A 19,328-nucleotide genomic window follows, 5' to 3' on the forward strand; every position below is an offset into this window, starting at 1 on the left:
GCATTCCTGTCTGCTTGGAGAAAAGTCAGGCGGCTCTCCTTTCCACTGAAAGTCTCAGGAGTGTTCGAGACTTTCATCTCCGAGTGTTCACACACTTGTTTTAATGTGCTTTATGGAAATGGTGAAACTCAGCAAGTACAGTTGCTGTAGAAAAACATCTGCACTAACTATGCACACACATTTGCATCTTTAAATAGACTTTTAGGCCACGGAGCTGGTTTCCAGCAAAGTTGTTGTTGTTGTTGTCGTTGTTTTCTTCTTCCCGTTGTAAGAGCTGTAGCTCTCTGAGAGTCAGCTAGTGTGAAGTGACTGATCCCCCAAAAATTAAAATTTAACATGGACATGTTAAGTATTTCACATTGAAATGCAGAAAACGTGCCATAACACAGAAACACACTTCTGTAAGAAGCAGCACTTAGTGAGTGTCGAAGGGTAAAAAAGTCCAAGTTGACTCAGTAACGGGAGTTGAAAGAATCCTCCACACTTTCTTCCAGATGAAAAAAAGAAATTGAAATTGTTTAAGTCTGTAGTAGCCATTTAAACATAGTTTGTGTTGTGAACGCCAAAAAGCTTAAGGTAATGGGGACGAGTAGCTTTCAAAGACTTGGGTAGACCTCGGAGAATGTTGGCAACACCACCACACACCACAAAAGTCTGGGGAGATTCTGATACCCTTAGAGCATGGATCAACACCCCTGGGAGTCCTGTCAGTGAGTTCCTTGTGCATCCCAGGGAGAAAAGGCCCACTTACAACACTAGCAAATGAGCGTTTTACGATTTAGATTTTAAAACAGAAATCAGCCTTTCGTGAAACCTTTGCTTATGTTTCTAAAAGTAGCATTCCCTGCTCAAACTTTTTACTTCTGCTGCGTGTCCCTCAATCCCTCCGCCTGAGCCTTAGGAAGCCGGTAGGTGATTTCCGTGTATATCAGTTACAAAGACTCATCATCTTTGATTATCACGTCCTCTTTTTCCCAAGACCAAGTAATAGGGACAGGAGAGAGAGTGAAGAGAAGGTTTCTAGTTCCCTTGAATCTTGGTTTGAGTAAAAACTTGATCCTGACCCTCAGCTCACTTGACTATATTTGAAATGTATAAGCTTAGGAGAACAGGTATTTAAGAGGTATAGTCAGGCATGGCCCACAGTCAAGAACCTGATTTAAGCATGGTGTCATGTTTGTAATGGTCTAGTGCTCAATAATTCTTGGTGCATTTGTATAATAATATATCATGCCTGGGCATAATCTGCAATTTAATAATAAATTCACTTGCTAAATTTTCAGGCTCAGTAGTTCTGTTCTTTCAGTCTAGATGCATGACAAATTCTGATTCAGTGTTTTCCCCAACTGTACAAATGAGATGATGTGTTTGAAAATATTTTTAAGTGAAACAACAGGATGTAAGCCTAAACAAGGAATGTGTGAAAAGTGGTAGATTTTCTTCCTAGAATGCTGAGCAAATTTAATAGAGGGTAAACTTTTTAATTAGGGGAAATATTTCAAAACTTTGGTTTGTTTTAGGGCTGCCAGCCTTAGGTGGCTTATGTCTTTTAAGGGAAAAGCTAGACCATCATTGAAGTTGTTTTTGTTTTTAATTTTTCAAAATTGTTTCTCTGTACGTTGGGTGATGAGTTTATCTGCATATATTCTTTAAGTGCATTCACCTTTAAATTGAAATCACACCCACAATTGTCAGACTCTTTCTTATGCTGGAAACATGTTAGGTTATAGACATATATAAATGAGGATGCAAAATCATGTGGTTTTCAACTTGTATTGCGAAGCTCTGTTGCAGTGGGCAGGGATCCAGGAATGGTGTTTGGTTGTTTTCTCAGAGTTAGATGGTTGCCATCTGGCATTGATAGTGAGATGGTGTTGTCATCAGTTTCTAGATGCAGGAAAGGAATGATCCTCATCTGTTTCCTGTGGATAAGCAAGAGGTTGATAATCTAGTAAAATCTTGTTACCTTAAAGAAAGCAGACGTGGAATTTGTTTACATAATGCTTGCCAGTTTCTACTTTTGTGTTAATAATATAGCTTGCTAGTGAACTTCAGCTTTGAAGAATTTTAAAATGTATTTGATCATATTCTAGTTGCATCTTATTAGAATACCCCAATAATATTCTAATTGAACCTACTATTCGAATAGAATCACTGTCTCCACCAGGCACACTCCATGGTCTTTACTTGTCTGCCTTTATGAAAAATCTGGCTCCTTTGGAGAGTGAAAAGCTTTTAAAGTGTCTTCTGATCCTGAATGATAGATTGTTTTGAAAAGCCAGAAAGAGGTTTTACAACCTACTTGAGAAGGTCTCATTTTCCACTTGAATATTAAGAAAGTGACAGAAGTAAGAGTGTACACTAGCTACAAACATGGTTAAAAAACCGCCTAATATAAAGCAGAGTTACTTTATGGATAACTTGCTAAGATTATATCTGGCTTTCAGGCTTGTTTGTCTTCTCTTTGTTACCCATAAATCTTTCAGCATTTAGCATAATCATTTATCACTTTTCCTGTTTCCAGTTTTTCACAAGTTGCTTTGTCTCTGCTCACCTCAAAGTGCAGGTCCTGTTTGGCTAAGGAAGTTCATGCTGCTGAAGCTTTTGCAAAAGGAAGAAATGGTGGGCCACCTCTTGAACTTTCCAAACAAAATACACTATTACAATCTGGCCCTTGTGAAACTCATTTTTTTCTTGATCCTGGCTGATCCTAGCTACATGTAATATCTAGCAGTACCCTTCTAACATCTAATAATCCATTTTCTGGCCTATGCTATTTGAATCGTACACTTATTGAAGAAATCCTGGTTGTCTTTTATTACACAAGACATAATTATTATTGTGTTTTCTGTCTTCTTTCATGTGCTTACTTTTTAATATTTTTTTGCTGCATGCAATAAGGTCTGTATCAATAAGAACCCCATGAAAGATTTTGGTCTTCAGAATTGCCTTTTTATATAAAAACAAGCAAAATTCAGAGGGAATATTTTATTAAATATTAGACATCTGGGTTGACTGCATTAATTTTAAATCATTCCTGTAATATTTCCTCTTTTCATTTGGTCCTTCAGATGCTCACATAATATGCAAATCATTTTAGAATGAACACAAAAGAAACATTAAATATATTAAAATCTGCATTCTAATAAAATTGTCAATGCATAATACATACCTTGCTTCTAAAGAAGAATGATAAAAAGTAATAAAAGGGTAATTTAGGCACAGAACTATTTAATATCTTTTTACATTTTACAATCCAGTGAAGAGTAAATGTAGAATGAAAGCTTGGGGCTCAGATTTGAAAGTGTTCCACTCAAATATTCTCTCCTTTTCTGTTCTTTTTTTCCCCTGAAAGGTTCTTGTTGGTCCCACCCTGTGTACAGCACGCTCACAGTGGTACGGTAAACTCCCTCTTGAACTCTCAACATGGAAAATGAAATGTTCTGATGCTTTTCGTTGCAGATGGAGTGGATGTGGAAGATGACCCCACTTGCTCCTGGCCAGCTTCCTCACCTTCGAGCAAGGACCAGACTTCCCCCAGCCACGGAGAAGGTTGCGACTTTGGAGAGGAAGAAGGTGGCCCTGGACTCCCTTATCCATGCCAGTTCTGTGACAAGTCGTTCAGCCGTCTCAGCTACCTGAAGCACCACGAGCAGAGTCACAGCGACAAGCTGCCTTTCAAATGCACTTACTGCAGTAGGCTGTTCAAACACAAGCGGAGCCGAGATCGCCACATCAAACTCCACACCGGGGACAAGAAGTACCACTGCAGTGAATGCGATGCCGCTTTCTCCAGAAGTGATCACCTCAAGATCCACTTAAAGACTCACACGTCCAACAAGCCATATAAATGTGCCATTTGTCGCCGTGGGTTCCTGTCCTCTAGTTCCTTACACGGACACATGCAGGTTCACGAGAGGAACAAGGACGGCTCCCAGTCCGGTTCCAGGATGGAGGACTGGAAGATGAAGGACACTCAGAAGTGCAGTCAGTGCGAGGAAGGCTTTGACTTCCCGGAAGACCTCCAGAAGCACATTGCAGAGTGCCACCCCGAGTGCTCCCCGAACGAGGACCGGGCGGCCCTCCAGTGTGTCTACTGCCACGAGCTCTTTGTGGAGGAGACCTCCCTGATGAACCACCTGGACCAGATGCACGGCGGGGAAAAGAAGAACTCCTGCACCGTCTGCTCCGAGAGCTTCCACACCGTCGAGGAACTGTACAGCCACATGGACAGTCACCAGCAACCGGAGTCATGCAACCACAGCAACAGCCCTTCCCTGGTCACGGTGGGCTACACCTCCGTGTCCAGCACGACTCCGGACTCCAACCTCTCAGTGGACAGCTCGACCATGGTGGAAGCCGCCCCGCCAATCCCCAAGAGTCGAGGGAGGAAGCGGGCCTCTCAGCAAACCCCGGACATGACCGTCCCCTCGAGTAAACAGGCAAAAGTCACCTACAGCTGTATCTACTGCAACAAGCAGTTGTTTTCGAGTCTGGCGGTTCTGCAGATTCACCTGAAAACTATGCATTTAGATAAGCCAGAGCAGGCCCACATTTGTCAGTATTGCTTGGAGGTATTGCCCTCCCTCTATAACCTCAATGAACATCTTAAGCAAGTGCACGAAGCTCAGGACCCAGGTCTGATCGTTTCTGCCATGCCTGCCATAGTCTACCAGTGCAACTTCTGCTCCGAAGTTGTCAATGACCTCAACACCCTGCAGGAACACATCCGATGTTCTCACGGATTTGCCAACCCTGCGGCTAAGGACAGCAACGCTTTTTTCTGTCCCCATTGCTACATGGGGTTCCTCACCGACTCTTCCCTCGAAGAGCATATAAGGCAGGTCCACTGCGACCTCAGTGGCTCCCGATTTGGGTCTCCAGTGCTCGGGACTCCAAAAGAACCAGTCGTAGAAGTCTATTCTTGTTCCTATTGTACGAATTCTCCAATATTCAACAGCGTTCTTAAACTGAACAAGCACATCAAAGAGAATCATAAAAACATTCCCTTGGCCCTGAATTATATTCACAACGGGAAGAAATCCAGGGCCTTGAGCCCCCTCTCTCCTGTGGCCATAGAGCAGACGTCTCTTAAGATGATGCAGGCGGTCGGAGGTGCGCCTGCGCGGCCGGCGGGAGAGTATATCTGTAACCAGTGTGGTGCTAAGTACACGTCCCTGGACGGCTTTCAGACTCACCTGAAAACTCATCTCGACACCGTGCTACCGAAACTGACCTGTCCTCAGTGCAACAAGGAGTTCCCCAACCAAGAATCCCTGCTGAAGCACGTCACCATTCATTTTATGATCACCTCCACGTACTACATCTGCGAGAGTTGTGACAAGCAGTTCACGTCGGTGGACGACCTTCAGAAACACCTGCTGGACATGCACACCTTCGTCTTCTTCCGCTGCACCCTCTGTCAAGAAGTTTTCGACTCGAAGGTCTCCATTCAGCTCCACTTGGCCGTGAAGCACAGTAACGAGAAGAAAGTCTACCGCTGCACGTCCTGCAACTGGGACTTCCGCAACGAGACAGACCTGCAGCTGCACGTGAAGCACAACCACCTGGAGAACCAGGGCAAAGTGCACAAGTGCATCTTCTGCGGCGAGTCCTTCGGCACCGAGGTGGAGCTGCAGTGCCACATCACCACGCACAGCAAGAAGTACAACTGCAAGTTCTGCAGCAAAGCCTTCCACGCCATCATCCTGCTGGAGAAGCACCTGCGGGAGAAACACTGCGTGTTTGACGCCAAGACGCCCAACTGCGGCGCCAACGGGGCCTCAGAGCAGGCGCAGAAAGAGGAGGTGGAGCTGCAGACGCTGCTGACCAACAGCCAGGAGTCCCACAACAGCCACGACGGGAGCGAGGAGGACGTGGACACCTCGGAGCCCATGTACGGCTGCGACATCTGCGGGGCGGCCTACACCATGGAGACCCTGCTGCAGAACCACCAGCTGCGGGACCACAACATCCGGCCCGGGGAGAGCGCCATCGTGAAGAAGAAAGCCGAGCTCATCAAAGGCAACTACAAGTGCAACGTGTGCTCTCGAACCTTCTTCTCGGAAAACGGCCTCCGGGAACACATGCAGACCCACCTGGGCCCCGTCAAACACTACATGTGCCCCATCTGTGGGGAGCGCTTCCCCTCCCTCTTGACTCTGACCGAGCACAAAGTCACGCACAGTAAGAGCCTCGATACCGGAAACTGCCGCATCTGCAAGATGCCGCTCCAGAGCGAAGAGGAGTTTCTAGAGCACTGCCAAATGCACCCCGACCTGAGGAATTCCCTCACGGGATTTCGCTGCGTGGTCTGCATGCAGACGGTGACCTCCACCCTAGAACTCAAAATCCACGGGACGTTCCACATGCAAAAGACGGGCAACGGGTCTGCGGTCCAGACCACGGGGCGCGGCCAGCACGTCCCCAAACTGTACAAGTGTGCGTCCTGCCTCAAGGAATTCCGTTCCAAGCAAGATCTGGTGAAACTTGACATCAACGGCCTGCCGTATGGTCTGTGTGCCGGCTGCGTGAATCTCAGTAAGAGCGGGAGCCCGGGCATCAGCATCCCTCCCGGCACGAGTAGACCAGGCCTGGGCCAGAATGAGAACCTGAGTGCCATGGAGGGTAAGGGCAAGGCCGGGGCGCTGAAGACGCGCTGTTCCAGCTGCAACGTTAAGTTTGAGTCTGAAAGTGAACTCCAGAACCACATCCAAACGGTCCACCGAGAGCTGGTGCCAGACGGCAACAGCACACAGTTGAAAACGCCGCAAGTATCGCCCATGCCCAGAATCAGCCCCTCCCAGTCGGATGAGGTAAACTCGCCTTTTTAATGTTTGCTCTTTAACCTCCTCGAGAATCTGTCTCCACTTTACGTTTACACTTTGCTCAGCTTTGTTTATTGTCAGGTGCCGAGAGATGCTTGGATCAAAATGCAGTGGTGTTTTTCCCCCATAGCCATTAGCTAGCGATTACTTGCTTCTTGATAAGCAGCATTTTGGCTTGAATGGTGCAAAATAGGACTAATTCCAGACTCCCTAGGATATTGTCTTCTCTATGACTGAAGAGACCTGCACTCATGCCAACACTACCTGAGATCTGGAATCTCGGTGTAGCTTCACTGCGAGTTGAAATCCCCAGCTATGACTTGTGTGTGTGGCAGAGAGATAATGACATAAAAGTAAGATGCTAGGAGCCAACACTCTGGCTTAGAGTAAATTAAAAAGAATATATATATTTGTGGATAACAAATTGGGTAGGGGTGGCTTTTTAATACCGTGCTGTCAACACTCACTGTTTCTCTTTGTCTTCTGGGTAGTGAGGAAGATGTTTCTCACAACAGGATTTTTTCAAAGCCCCTACATTTATTAAGCACCACATGGTCAACATTCGTTTTAAAGGCACTCTCCCCAAGTCTTCGCTCTCTGGGTTTGGGTTTCAAAGTGAACATGTTTTGGTTTTTTTTCTTAGTTGAAGAGTCGTTTCGTGTCTTTTCCGCATCATGAGTCTGAAAAACAAGTTCATTTACGGTGAAATCGTTTTGTAAGTCATCATTCCTTGAGGCTGAGCAGAGGATGGCTCATTTTATTATAATGTCTTTATGCTTTATCACCTGGTGTCTAATAGCTCTCTCCCCTTCCCTACCTGCCCCTATCTGGAGATCCATCCAAATGAAAACCCCAGGGAGACCTATCTCCCTTCAGTCTGGGGTCACTGCCTTTTCCTTATCTTGTCTCTGCACTCACACCCTCTCCAAGGTCCCCCTGCATCTCCCTGCAGATAGCCATCACTCAGCTGGTAGGGGAAAGCTGAGAAGACGAACGCAGAGCCCATCCTCCTGAAATGTGCATCTGTGTGACAGGCAAACTCCCAAACTTTGAAGCTGCCTTCCCTTCTCTCCTCCTCAAGTAAATCCGCACCTTTCTCTCATCTAAATAAACGAAATCCTTTCAAACTGGAAGAACCTTGTTTTGATAATGGTTCATGACTCATGTGTTGGATCAAATCACTTCTTTCGAAACAAATATTTCTAGTTGTAATCATATGAAATGAATTACTTTTTCCAACTTTTTATCTCAAAAATGTTTAAACTTACAGAAAAGTTAAAGGAATAACACAGTGAACATATGTATGTGTCCGTGTATCCATGTCACAAGTTTATCAGCTATGAACATTTTGTTACATTTTTCTCTCTCTTCGCAACCTTTTTAATTAAGCTGAGCTACATGAAAGTAAGTTGTAGATAACATATCTCCGAAGAAAAAGGGCATTTTCCTATTTAACCACAATATCATTAGCTCAGGCAATTATTGAAATCAGCTAAAGAAATTAAAGAAATCCATACCATCATCTATAAATCTATATTCACATTTCCCCAAATCTCCCCCAAATGTTTTATTTTTAAATGCTTTTGAACAAGAATTCTTAAAAAGTTTATGCAGAAAATTATTCCTCTCTTTTGTCTTGTTATGCTCAACATATATAGAAGAGTTTTTATATTCAGGTTTAATTTAAATAGTATATAAAAGGTGTTTAAAATGAATCTGTGTGTGTGTGTGTGTGTGTGTGTGTGTGTGTGTGTGTGACTGTGGTGGTATGTGTGCGTTTAAAACCAAGCAAAATCTAGCTTTTGTGTCTTAGTAGATTGTTTATGGAGAGGCAAATGCCTGTTTCTTCTTATCTGCTCATGGTTTAGATTTTCTGATATTTCTAAATTGCTCTACATTATAATACCATTTGAGGTGAAATATTTTAAAAATGAAGGAGGACATATGGATAGTCTTTATCTGTTAATTTGGTTAGAGTTGATTAGGAAAATTTATCTTTAAGGGATGGTCAAGTCTTCAGTTATACCTAAAATCTTAATGATAATTTATAAAGCTTAACTATATGCTTCACTTACATAAAATAATATATAAAGTACTTTAAAGTACGTTTTAATTTAAATTCTTACAATAGTGTTTTTTAAGCACCTGCTACTGAGGGTGAAAAATGACTCCATGCAAAAGAGTACCTCCTTATTAAATCTGATTAGTAACTTGTAGCAGTGTCCTTAATTGACCAGATATTAAGATTCAGTTGTACATTTTTTTCTTTGTGCCTTGACAGTACACTAATCTATTCAACATTTTCACCATTGTTACTATTTTTTCTTTATTATGCTATTTGTCATAAAATTTTATGTGCCCACTTCCGTTCTGATACTCTGTACCATAAAAAATGTAAAGTAGACCATACTATTTGGACTTGACATAGGAAATTATCTAAACATATGTAAAGTTTTACGAAAAGGAGCCTAAAAAGAATGCATCGCCAAGAAAAAGACATATAATAACTATTAACTTGTTCCCATTTTTTGTTAGCCAAGTTAAGCTTCTGTGACCTCTCATTGTGAGTACTGTGTAAATTTTTCACCAGTGGAAGTAAAAGCAAAGTTATTGCGTAAGACTTTGCCAAAAGACAGGCATGCCACGTGGGACTAAACTTTACCACAAAAGAGAAGTACCCCATCTATGTCCATTGACTTAGGTGTCCTAGGTAGGAACTGAAGGACTTAGCGATGTAGGTGGTATTTTCATCTCTTCTTCTTGCTGAGGATTGAGGCTTCAGAAGAGAAAAGAAGAGAATAAAACCTGAGTACCTAGACGTTGTCAAGAACCAGATTAGATTTTTCTGGGCTATGACTTACAGTCACATAAGGGTATTGATAGATGCTGGAATGCATCTTTCAAAGACTGAAAAGAATGTTACTCGGTCGAGACTAGAGTACCTATTTAAAAGGGATTTAGATATAATCTAGGGAAGGATAAGTACGATATAAACCCATATAATCCAAGAAATAGATGAAAGCCTAGGCATATGACAATTAAAGATGAATAATATTAGGTAGCTGTCACATGATGGAAAAATTTGGAATTGAAGACAGAAGATCTGAATCTGAACTCCCATTTCTTCTGCATATGCTGATTTCTGAATTTGTGAAAAATGTTCTCTTTGTACCAAAATTCTATAATTATTCATCTAAATTTGCCATGGAGACTTTGTTTTGAATAAAATACTTGGGGGAACCTAATCATTTCTGTTTCCTCCTCAGAGGTTGACTATGATATAAATTTGTACCTGCAGTGATTCCATAAATGGTAGAGAGAATTTGAGAGGGAAAGAACACTGGACATCTAGCTTTTTCCACACGTGAAACACCTCGCAGACTTACTGACACTTACTATGTGTTGAATAAATGTTAGTTCTTCTTTTGGAGTTCGTTGACACTGGCTTGGCTCCCTGGTCAGGGGCTGCCCTATATGGACCTCAAAATGTTGTCTCATGATGACATTGGAAGCATGTGTCCATCTGCTATGGTTTCCTTGAGATCCTTCATATCCAGATTTCTCTGAGGGGTTATTTGTTCACATTTCAGTTCACATCATCCCCACAATTCTGCTGAAATTGCTCTTACAAGGGTTACAAATTATCTCCATGTTTCTAGATGCCTGTACGGTGCCACAGAATCAAAGCTAGAAGGGACAGTGGAGATCATCTGATTAAGCTGCCTTATTTTACAGACGACAAAACAGACCCACATAAATTGAGATCGGTCTAAGGTCACACAGTTAATAAGTGGTAGACAAGAGAGAGACTCCGAGAATCCAGGTCTCCCAACTCCAGACTCAAGACTCTCTTTTCGTAATTCCACTGGCACTTTCCTCTAGCTGCAGTCTCATCCTTGTTGTCCTTTTCATAAAATCCTCTCGGTGTTGCAGTCTTATTTTCTCTTGTCATTCACTTCCTCCACCCACCACAAGGGATCTTCTGCTTCTATTGCTGCACCTCAGCTGACTGTTCTACGGTCTCTACCGACCTAGTGGACTGATGTAATGCTTTTGTTTTTTTTTTAAAGAGAATTTATCGTAGTTTACCTGCTTCTCTACTTATCACTGTTGGCCATTCCCTCCTAACTGAACCTCTTCCTTCCTATTTCCCTTCGTGCCTCTTTGAATGTTCCGTAGCCCTCTCTGTCCTCTACCTGCTTCTGCAAGATAGTGTCCGCATTGCTACTGTCACTCTACTGACCGCACCCCCCCCGCCCCCGGCTTCAACGACCACCCTTTACCCATGACTCTCCAAATGGTGTTTCCAAAAGACAGGAGGGAACTTATGGGGGCTGATGGTAGTATTCTGTATCTTGATTGTGCTGGTGGTTACGAGACTGTATGCGTTTACTAATACTCACCAGATGTAAATTCGTGACTTTTTGCATGTGAGTTACACCTCAGTGAAGCTATTTCCAAAAAAAAAGGTGTCTTTGACTCAAACCTCTCCTCTGAAATTCAGACTCATACACACAGCTGCCTGCTGGATATACACGCACTCACATGTTCCTGTGAACTTCAGACTCGCTGGGTCCAAAATAGAACTCATCATCCTTTCTCCAAACCTGCTTTTTTTCTTAAGTATTCTATTTCACTTGCGGATCCATTGATCTTCTTAGTCTTTTCTTTTTCTCCACATCCAGTGGGCCATCCAGCCATCTCGATGTCTACTCACGTGTATTTCTGAATCAATCCCCTCTTCTCCATCCTCTTAGCACATTTTAAGTTCAGTCTCTGATCATCTTTCACTAAACTACCGAAGCAGCCTCGTAACTGTTCCCTCTGACTTTAGTGTTACTACTTTCAGATCCATCCCCGCACAGCTGCCAGAACAGTCTATCTAAAACACAAACCTGAATAACATGCCCCTCCCTATTTGGAACATTTTAAGTGCTCTGCACCTCCATCCCTATAGGATGATATCATAACCCTTTCATTGTGAAATATAAGACTCTGTAGGTGCCTGGTAAAATTTCTCCCTCTTTCCTTAGCTTTCACCTTATTCTGTCCTTGGAGGTGCTTTAATTAACCCGCACACAACATGCTGCTGCTGTATCTCGCTAAGGCTGTCCAGTTCCTTCTGCTCAACTAATCCCTCTCCTCCTGACTGCCCTCTGTCTTCCATGAGGCTGCCCATCTCTCCCTTTAATTGGAGAGCAGGTACTCTAGAAGGCCTCCTCTGACCCCAGCTGATCACCACAAACATCTCCCTTCTCCTGGAATGCCCTGTCTATACAATATGTTATAAATTTCACATGAAAAGTGTTACAGTGCTTTATAATTACCTATGTACATTTCTCTTTTCTTACCCTGAATTCCTTGGGGCAAGAATTTACTCAACCTGATATTCCTAAGCCCTGTGATAATGCCAGACCCATCGTAGGCAGGTGCCTCAGTGCTGTGTCTGGCTGGTGGCTCTCCCAGAGCCTTTCCCCCCGTACAGGGCGGTATGGCAGGACAGCTGGCCGCCTGGCTTTTTTTTCATTCAAGAACCACCTGACACAGTGACTGGAACCTGAAGGTATTAAATAAATTTGTGTTGTTCTTCTGCGTGTGTTAACTGTAGGATTGCTATTTATATTTTTACCACATTTGGACTCAAATCTTGTTTTATTGTTATTGAAGTGCTCTTCTAGATAGTCTGAGCGTGTACGGGTCTGCTGTTATTCTCCCACTCCACTTCAACGTCTGCTTTCTCAAGGAAGCTGTAATTGTCCTGCCAAGGTTGCCAGTGGTCTCCAGGTTCGTCTCCGTAGCACCTTGCAGGGTGGACAGTTCTTCCCTTGCCGTGCCTCTCTCTGACTTCATGGCGTTCCCACTCGTAGTTTTCTTCCTACTTCTGCCTTTGGAGATTTCTCATCCTATGCCTGTCCTAAAAGTGTAGGAATTCTTCGATGCTCATCCTTGGTCCTCTTTTACTTCTCTGTCTGCTCTCTCCGTAGGCATCTCATCTGTTCATGTTGCCGCAACTATTTCTTTGCTAAGAATTCCCATATTTATGTTTCTAGCCTAGATCTCCTCTTAGTTCCAGATTACTGTGTTCCACTGACAGCTTGACTTTGCCATTTGTATCTCTTTTAGACTTCTGAAGTGTAATGTGTACCTACTAAAAGCTCTTGCTTCTCTCTCCTGAAGCCTATCTTTTTCCTAACTTCCATCATTTTTGGTAAAGGGATCTACCCTACACCCAATTACCCAAGCAAGAAACCCAGGAATCACTCCTGATTCCTCCCTTTCCCTCTTTCCACACATCTAATCTATTAATAAGTTCTGTGGATTCCACCTCCAGTGAGTATCCCATCCCCTTCTTTCCATCCCCAAAGCCATCACTGGGGTCCAGGCTGCAGTCATTTCTGGCCTCCTGAGAGAGTCCCCTCCTTCATCTTCCGCCTGCTTCCCATCCATTCTTCATGCTGAAGTGGGAAGGAGGCCTGTGGACGTGTCAATCTCATGATGTCACATAAAATTCTTCAGTGGCTTCGCATTTCACTCAAATAAAGTTCCAACCTCTCACCAGTTTGTGAGACCATGCATGTCCTGGCCGGCCTGGCTGCCCTCGCCTTGTCCCGGTTGGCTCTTCCTCGTGCACTGCACGCAGCCTCCCAGCCTCCAGGGGGATGGGGCAGGGAGGGGGGTTCTGCTTTGGAACCTTCACATGTGCTCCTTCCTCACTTGGCCTGCACTCCTGAGCCAGCCTCTTTGCGCCACCAGTTCTCTCTCGGCTGTCAGGTGGGCCTTCCCTGAAAATCTTATCGAAGTTGGTTTCCTCCTGAAGATTTTCTTTGAAGATAGTCGTTTTTGTTTACTTGTTTATTTCCTTCTTCCCCTTTCTCACCTATGAACATCCAACAGCTTAACATAAGAGCTTAATAAATATCAGTTGAGTAAATGAACATAGTGTAAGTACTTCAAAATGACAAAAGTAGTGTATACTCCATCTTTGGATGTATTTGCAGGTATATCTAGTAACTAATACACATAGATGATAAGTTTACCCAAAAGTACTGAGATGCTTTAAAATTAGGCGTGATCTAAAAATATTACATAAGCTGAAAGGCTTGAAAGTTCTAACAATTCAGAGATCATCTTCAGTGTGAAGGTCTGTGCTAAGTGTCTCAAAGTCAATATTCTTCCTTTATAGTTCTTACACTGAAAATAGAAACGTATATGTTGACATGCTTAAGCTCCAGAGTTCTTTTTTGTTTTGTGTAATAAAAATTTCCATATGAGGTTGAAAGACAAAATGTCAAAGTTTTTGTGTGTCACATTGCTGGTATTAAGTTTTGCTAAACTAAAGGAGCAAAAATAAATGAGTTAAGTTTCCTCTAAATAAACAATATCTTAAAATTAAGTAGAAAAATTACATGACCAAATAGATTTGTAAAATTCAAGATGTTATTGAAATAGACTTAGTTGCTTTTCCAAGTTTAATCTGCTTTCAGATTTATTGTTGTTGTGCTCAGTATTTGTTTGGCATCTACGATGCACTAGAACAGGGAGTTAATGACCCCTGGCATAAGTATCGGGGTGTGGAACGTGGAAGCAGCTGCCTCTCATCCACTATCTCTAGTCTCATGTTCATTAGGCGTTGATCATTACATCACACATTGAATTTGCTACCACTACCATCCCTAGATTTTCTGTACTTACTTCCAGTTCTGGATTTTTTACTGATGCTTTCCATATGCATACAGTGTCTTTTAGAACACACGGAATTCAAAAGTAAGAATGTTTTGTATACCACCATGAATCTTGAATTGCACATATTTGTCCATTGAGTACTAGGCCAAAGAGTTTGAAATCACCCTCTGTAGCGGTAGAATTTTGTTTAGCAGGAGCATTTTACATTTAGCTGGAATTATATCGAAGTAGAGATTAGTGAATATCTACTTAAGGTACTTTTGAATAATGAAAGAAAATGGAAAGCTACATTCTGGATCTCTCATTACTGGATGGCTCCCCTCTCTGCATAATATAGATGCAGTTTTCTATTAGGTGTACTTTCTGTTTCTAGAAATTTAACAGCCTAATTAGGAGAACCTTGTAAAGACTTTAAAAAAAACTAAATAGCCAGTTCCTTATTTGTATATATTTTTTCACCTTTTCACATTTTTTCACCTTTTAAATTTGCTTTTTTTTTTTTTTTTTTTTCGGTACGCGGGCCTCTCACTGTTGTGGCCTCTCCCGTTGCGGAGCACAGGCTCCGGACGCGCAGGCTCAGCGGCCGTGGCTCACGGGCCCAGCCGCCAGGCGGCGCATGGGATCTTCCCAGACCGGGGCACGAACCGGCGTCCTCTGCATCGGCAGGCGGACTGTCAAGCACGGCGCCACCAGGGAAGCCCTAAATATGCATGTTTTTAAGGGTTCTATTTTTAATATGTTTTTTCTTCCCTTATCCTCATTTCCTATTACTGAATTATTATCCCATACAGATGAGTGAAATATCAAATTTCAACCTGTAACCTCTCGTTAAGTCCCATCTTAGATTTTCAATTAACTTGTTTGACGTTACCAGTTGAACATTGTGTTAGCCATTCAATCAAATCAAATCATAATTTCTTTGTTTCCTCTCCAGTTTTTGTCTGTGTTGCATCATTCTCCTAATTATTCCTGTCTGAAACTTTGTATGTATCTCCTAAATCTTGTCTGGTCTCCTAACCTTTTGAATCGGTCACTCTTGAGGTGCTGTATTTTCTCTTCTATGTGTATCTCCTGCGTTCTCTCTCCAGTGCAAGTCTTATCCTTGTAAACTAACTGATCCCTTTTACTCTCTTCCTATCATAATTCACAAAAGATTTAAAAGTTTAGGATCTCACAAATCACATTTTCGGACCACAATACAAATGCATTATAAATAAAAATACTTTTTTAAACCCCATAAATTTTATTTTATTTTTATAAATTCATTACTTATTTATTTTTGGCTGTGGTGGGTCTTTGCTGTTGCGCATGGGCTTTCTCTAGTTGTGGCGAGCGGGGGCTACTCTTCGTTGCAGTGCATGGGCTTCTCATTGCGGTGGCTTCTCTTGTCGTGGAGCACGGGCTCTAGGCACGCAGGCTTCAGTAGTTGCGGCACACGGGCTCAGTAGTTGTGGCTCGTGGGCTTTAGGGCACAGGCTCTGTAGTTGTGGCATACAGGCTTAGTTGCTCCGTGGCATGTGGGATCTTCCCGGACCAGGGCTCAAAACCGTGTCCCCTGCGTTGGCAGGCGGATCCTTAACCACTGTGCCACCAGGGAAGTTTCCCAAGCCCCATACATTTCAAAATTAAACTACCCATGGAACAAAGAGGCCATGGAAACAGCAATTAAAAACACTTCAAACTGAAAGACAACTATATTTTAAAACTTGTGAGATATAAATTAAAGCAGTATTTAGAGGGAAAGTTATTAGAACATAAAAATACATATTAGAAAATTTTAAAAAGCTTAATATCAATGTGATAAAAATCAAACTTAAGACATTAGGAACAGAACAAGAAAACAAACCCATAAAAAATAGAAACGAAGGAAATAGTAAAGCTAAGAGCAGAAAGTAATGCAATGTAAAACAAACAACAAGGAGGCCAACAAAGTAAAACAGCAATTTTTTGAAATGACTAACAAAGTTTACAAACGTCTAGTGAGATTAATCAGGGTAAAACAACAATAAATTAATAACATGAATAATGAAGGGGGAGCCATAACTTCACATGTGCAAAAGTTAAAAAGATAGTAGGGGAACCACTGCACGTATCAGAATGACTGAAATAAAAAAGAATACATAAATTCATTTCTGCAAGAATGAAGAGCAATTGGAACTCTCTTACTTTACTGGTGAGAGTATAATTTTGTATAACTGCTTTCAAAAACTGTTGGACAGTATATACTAAAGTTGATTACTAGCCTCCTCTACGACCCATCAAGTCTGTTCCTAGGTTTATATCTAAGAGAAATGAATGCACATGTTTAACAAGTAATGAACAAGAATATTCATAGTAGCTTTTGCATATAAGCTTTAAGTGGGAGTCGAAGTGTCTGTCAAAATAGAATAAATGTATAAATACATTCATACAATGATATGAATTTTATTTCATTCATATGATGGACTGCTACACAGAAATAAAGAAGAATGAGCTACTGCTATGTAACAACCTGGAACACTCATATACAAAATGATGAAAAAAAGGAACCACACACATCCTACTACACAATTCCATTCATATAAAATTTAAGAATGGGTAAAACTAATTTCTGATAAGCGAAGTCAGAATAGTTACCTTTGGGATGGTATCAACTAGGAAAGGGTGGAAGGGAACATTCTAGAAATGTTCCATATCTGGATCTATGTGGTGGTTACACTGGTATTTGTAAAATTCCGTAAATCAGGCATATTCTTAAGGTTACAGCAGTTTACTATACAATATGTTATTTCTCAATAAAAATTGTACAAAATGCACCCAAAACACACAAAATAAAGAAGAGTAAGATAATACTATGAAGAACTTTATGCTAATAACTGGATAATTTTGATTATATGGGAACAGTCTTAGGATGATATGTTACCAAAGCTGACTCAAGAAAAAGAGAGAGAAGTAGAATGATTCCATAAATATTAAAGAGTTAATAAATTGTTGAAAACCTTCCCACAAAGAAAATACCAGAACATATACATAATTCCAAAGCTGAGCCAGAAAGTATAAAAAGAGGGAACACTCCAGTTCCTTTAATGAATCTAGTATAATCTTGATGTCAAAACCAGACAAAAATGTAAAAGGAAAATTTAGGCCAGTTTTACTCATGATTTTACATTTTATACTTTTAAATAAAATCTAAACAAACTAAATACACACTGTTAAAAGATTTTTATACTATAACCAATATGATTTTATCACAAGAATACAAGGTGGGTTCAACCTCAGGAAATCAATTAATTTTACCACGTTAACAGTTTAAAGGAGGTAAATTATATGTTTATCTCAAGAGTTGCAGAAAAAACTAAATTCAGCATACTTTTGTGATGAGAAAGAACACTTAATTAGGGATAGGCAGTAATTTCCTTACCCTTATAAAGACTGTTTAAAATATCGTCTTCAGCAAGCATCATCATTAGTGGTGAAATTTTAATGCAATTATTATTTTATACTAAAATCACTAATAAGGCTTCCTGAGTGACTTAACCAATAATGTAAGATAAAATAAAAATGAATTTACTAATTAAAAAAACAGGTAACAGTGAAATTGAAAAGAAGCAAATTAAACTGTCATTAAGAGGTCATATGTTTGTTTGTAAAACAAAATCCAAAGAATCTAAAGACAAACTATTGTAATGAATAAAACTTTAGCAAAGTTGCTGGCTACCAAATCAAATCATACAAGTTAATTCGATTTTTATTCATTACCAAAAAAGTTAGAAAATATGAATTTTAAAATAATTCCATTTATAGTAAGCTCAAAAATAGGTACTTAGAAATAAATCTTATAAGGTGTGCAAGACTATGGAGAAAATGATAAAACATTATTAAAAGATATTGTTGAAGACCTAAATAAATGATCAGATTTAACTTGTTCAGGAATAGGAAGACTCAACACTGTTAAGCTCTCAATGATCCCTAATTTGATCTGTGGACTCACAGCTATTGTAGTGAAAATTTCTATAGGTTTTAAAGTGTATTTAAAAAAAAAATTTTTTTTTTTTTGGAATTTGACAAATGTATACTGGGGCTTCCGTGGTGGCGCAGTGGTTGAGAATCTGCCTGCCAATGCAGGGGACACGGATTCGAGCTCTGGTCTGGGAGGACCCTACATGCCGCGGAGCACCTAGGCCCGTGAGCCACAACTACTGAGCCTGCGCATCTGGAGCCTGTGCTCCGCAACAAGAGAGGCCGCGATAGTGAGAGGCCCGCGCGCCACGATGAAGAGTGGACCCCGCTTGCCACAACTAGAGAAAGCCCTCACACAGAAACGAAGACCCAACACAGCAAAAATAATTAATAAACTCCTACCCCCAACATCTAAAAAATAAATTTAAAAATGTATACTGAAGAACAAAAGGTCAAGAATAGCAAAGATACTCTTGAAGAAAAGGAACAGGCAGAGTAGGATTTGTCCTACTCTGTAGTCAATTTATAATAAATCTGCAGTAACTAGGATGACATGATATTTGTCCACAGAACAAAATAGAGATTCTCCGAAAGAGATATCAGACTGAATAGAGTAGAGCTGTCTTTGCACCTCAGTGGGGGAATGAATGGAGTATTCAACTTAGCCATAGAGAAAGATAAAATAAAATTGGGCCCCTACTCACGTGTATAAAGATGTGTGAAAGGGCTTCCCTGGTGGCGCAGTGGTTGAGAGTCCGCCTGCTGATGCAGGGGACCACGGGTTCGTGTCCCAGTCCGGGAAGATCCCACATGCCACGGAGCAGCTGGGCCTGTGAGCCACGGCCGCTGAGCCTGCGCGTCCGGAGCCTGTGCTCCGCA

At 41.5% G+C, this 19,328-nt stretch overlaps 1 protein-coding gene across 2 annotated transcripts in view; it reads left to right on the forward strand.

The window, feature by feature from the left end:
• Positions 1-19,328, forward strand: part of ZNF521 (zinc finger protein 521) — a 286,210-nt gene that overhangs the window by 115,131 nt on the left and 151,751 nt on the right. For both annotated transcript variants that reach the window (XM_007448590.1, XM_007448591.1), the window contains exon 4: positions 3,463-6,815. In XM_007448590.1, the coding sequence (XP_007448652.1) occupies positions 3,463-6,815 (3,353 nt within the window). The remainder of the gene's footprint in view (positions 1-3,462; positions 6,816-19,328) is intronic.

This window comes from Lipotes vexillifer, unplaced genomic scaffold (genome assembly GCF_000442215.2).
Source record: "Lipotes vexillifer unplaced genomic scaffold, Lipotes_vexillifer_v1.1 scaffold168, whole genome shotgun sequence".
Classification (NCBI taxonomy): Eukaryota; Metazoa; Chordata; class Mammalia; order Artiodactyla; family Lipotidae; genus Lipotes; species Lipotes vexillifer.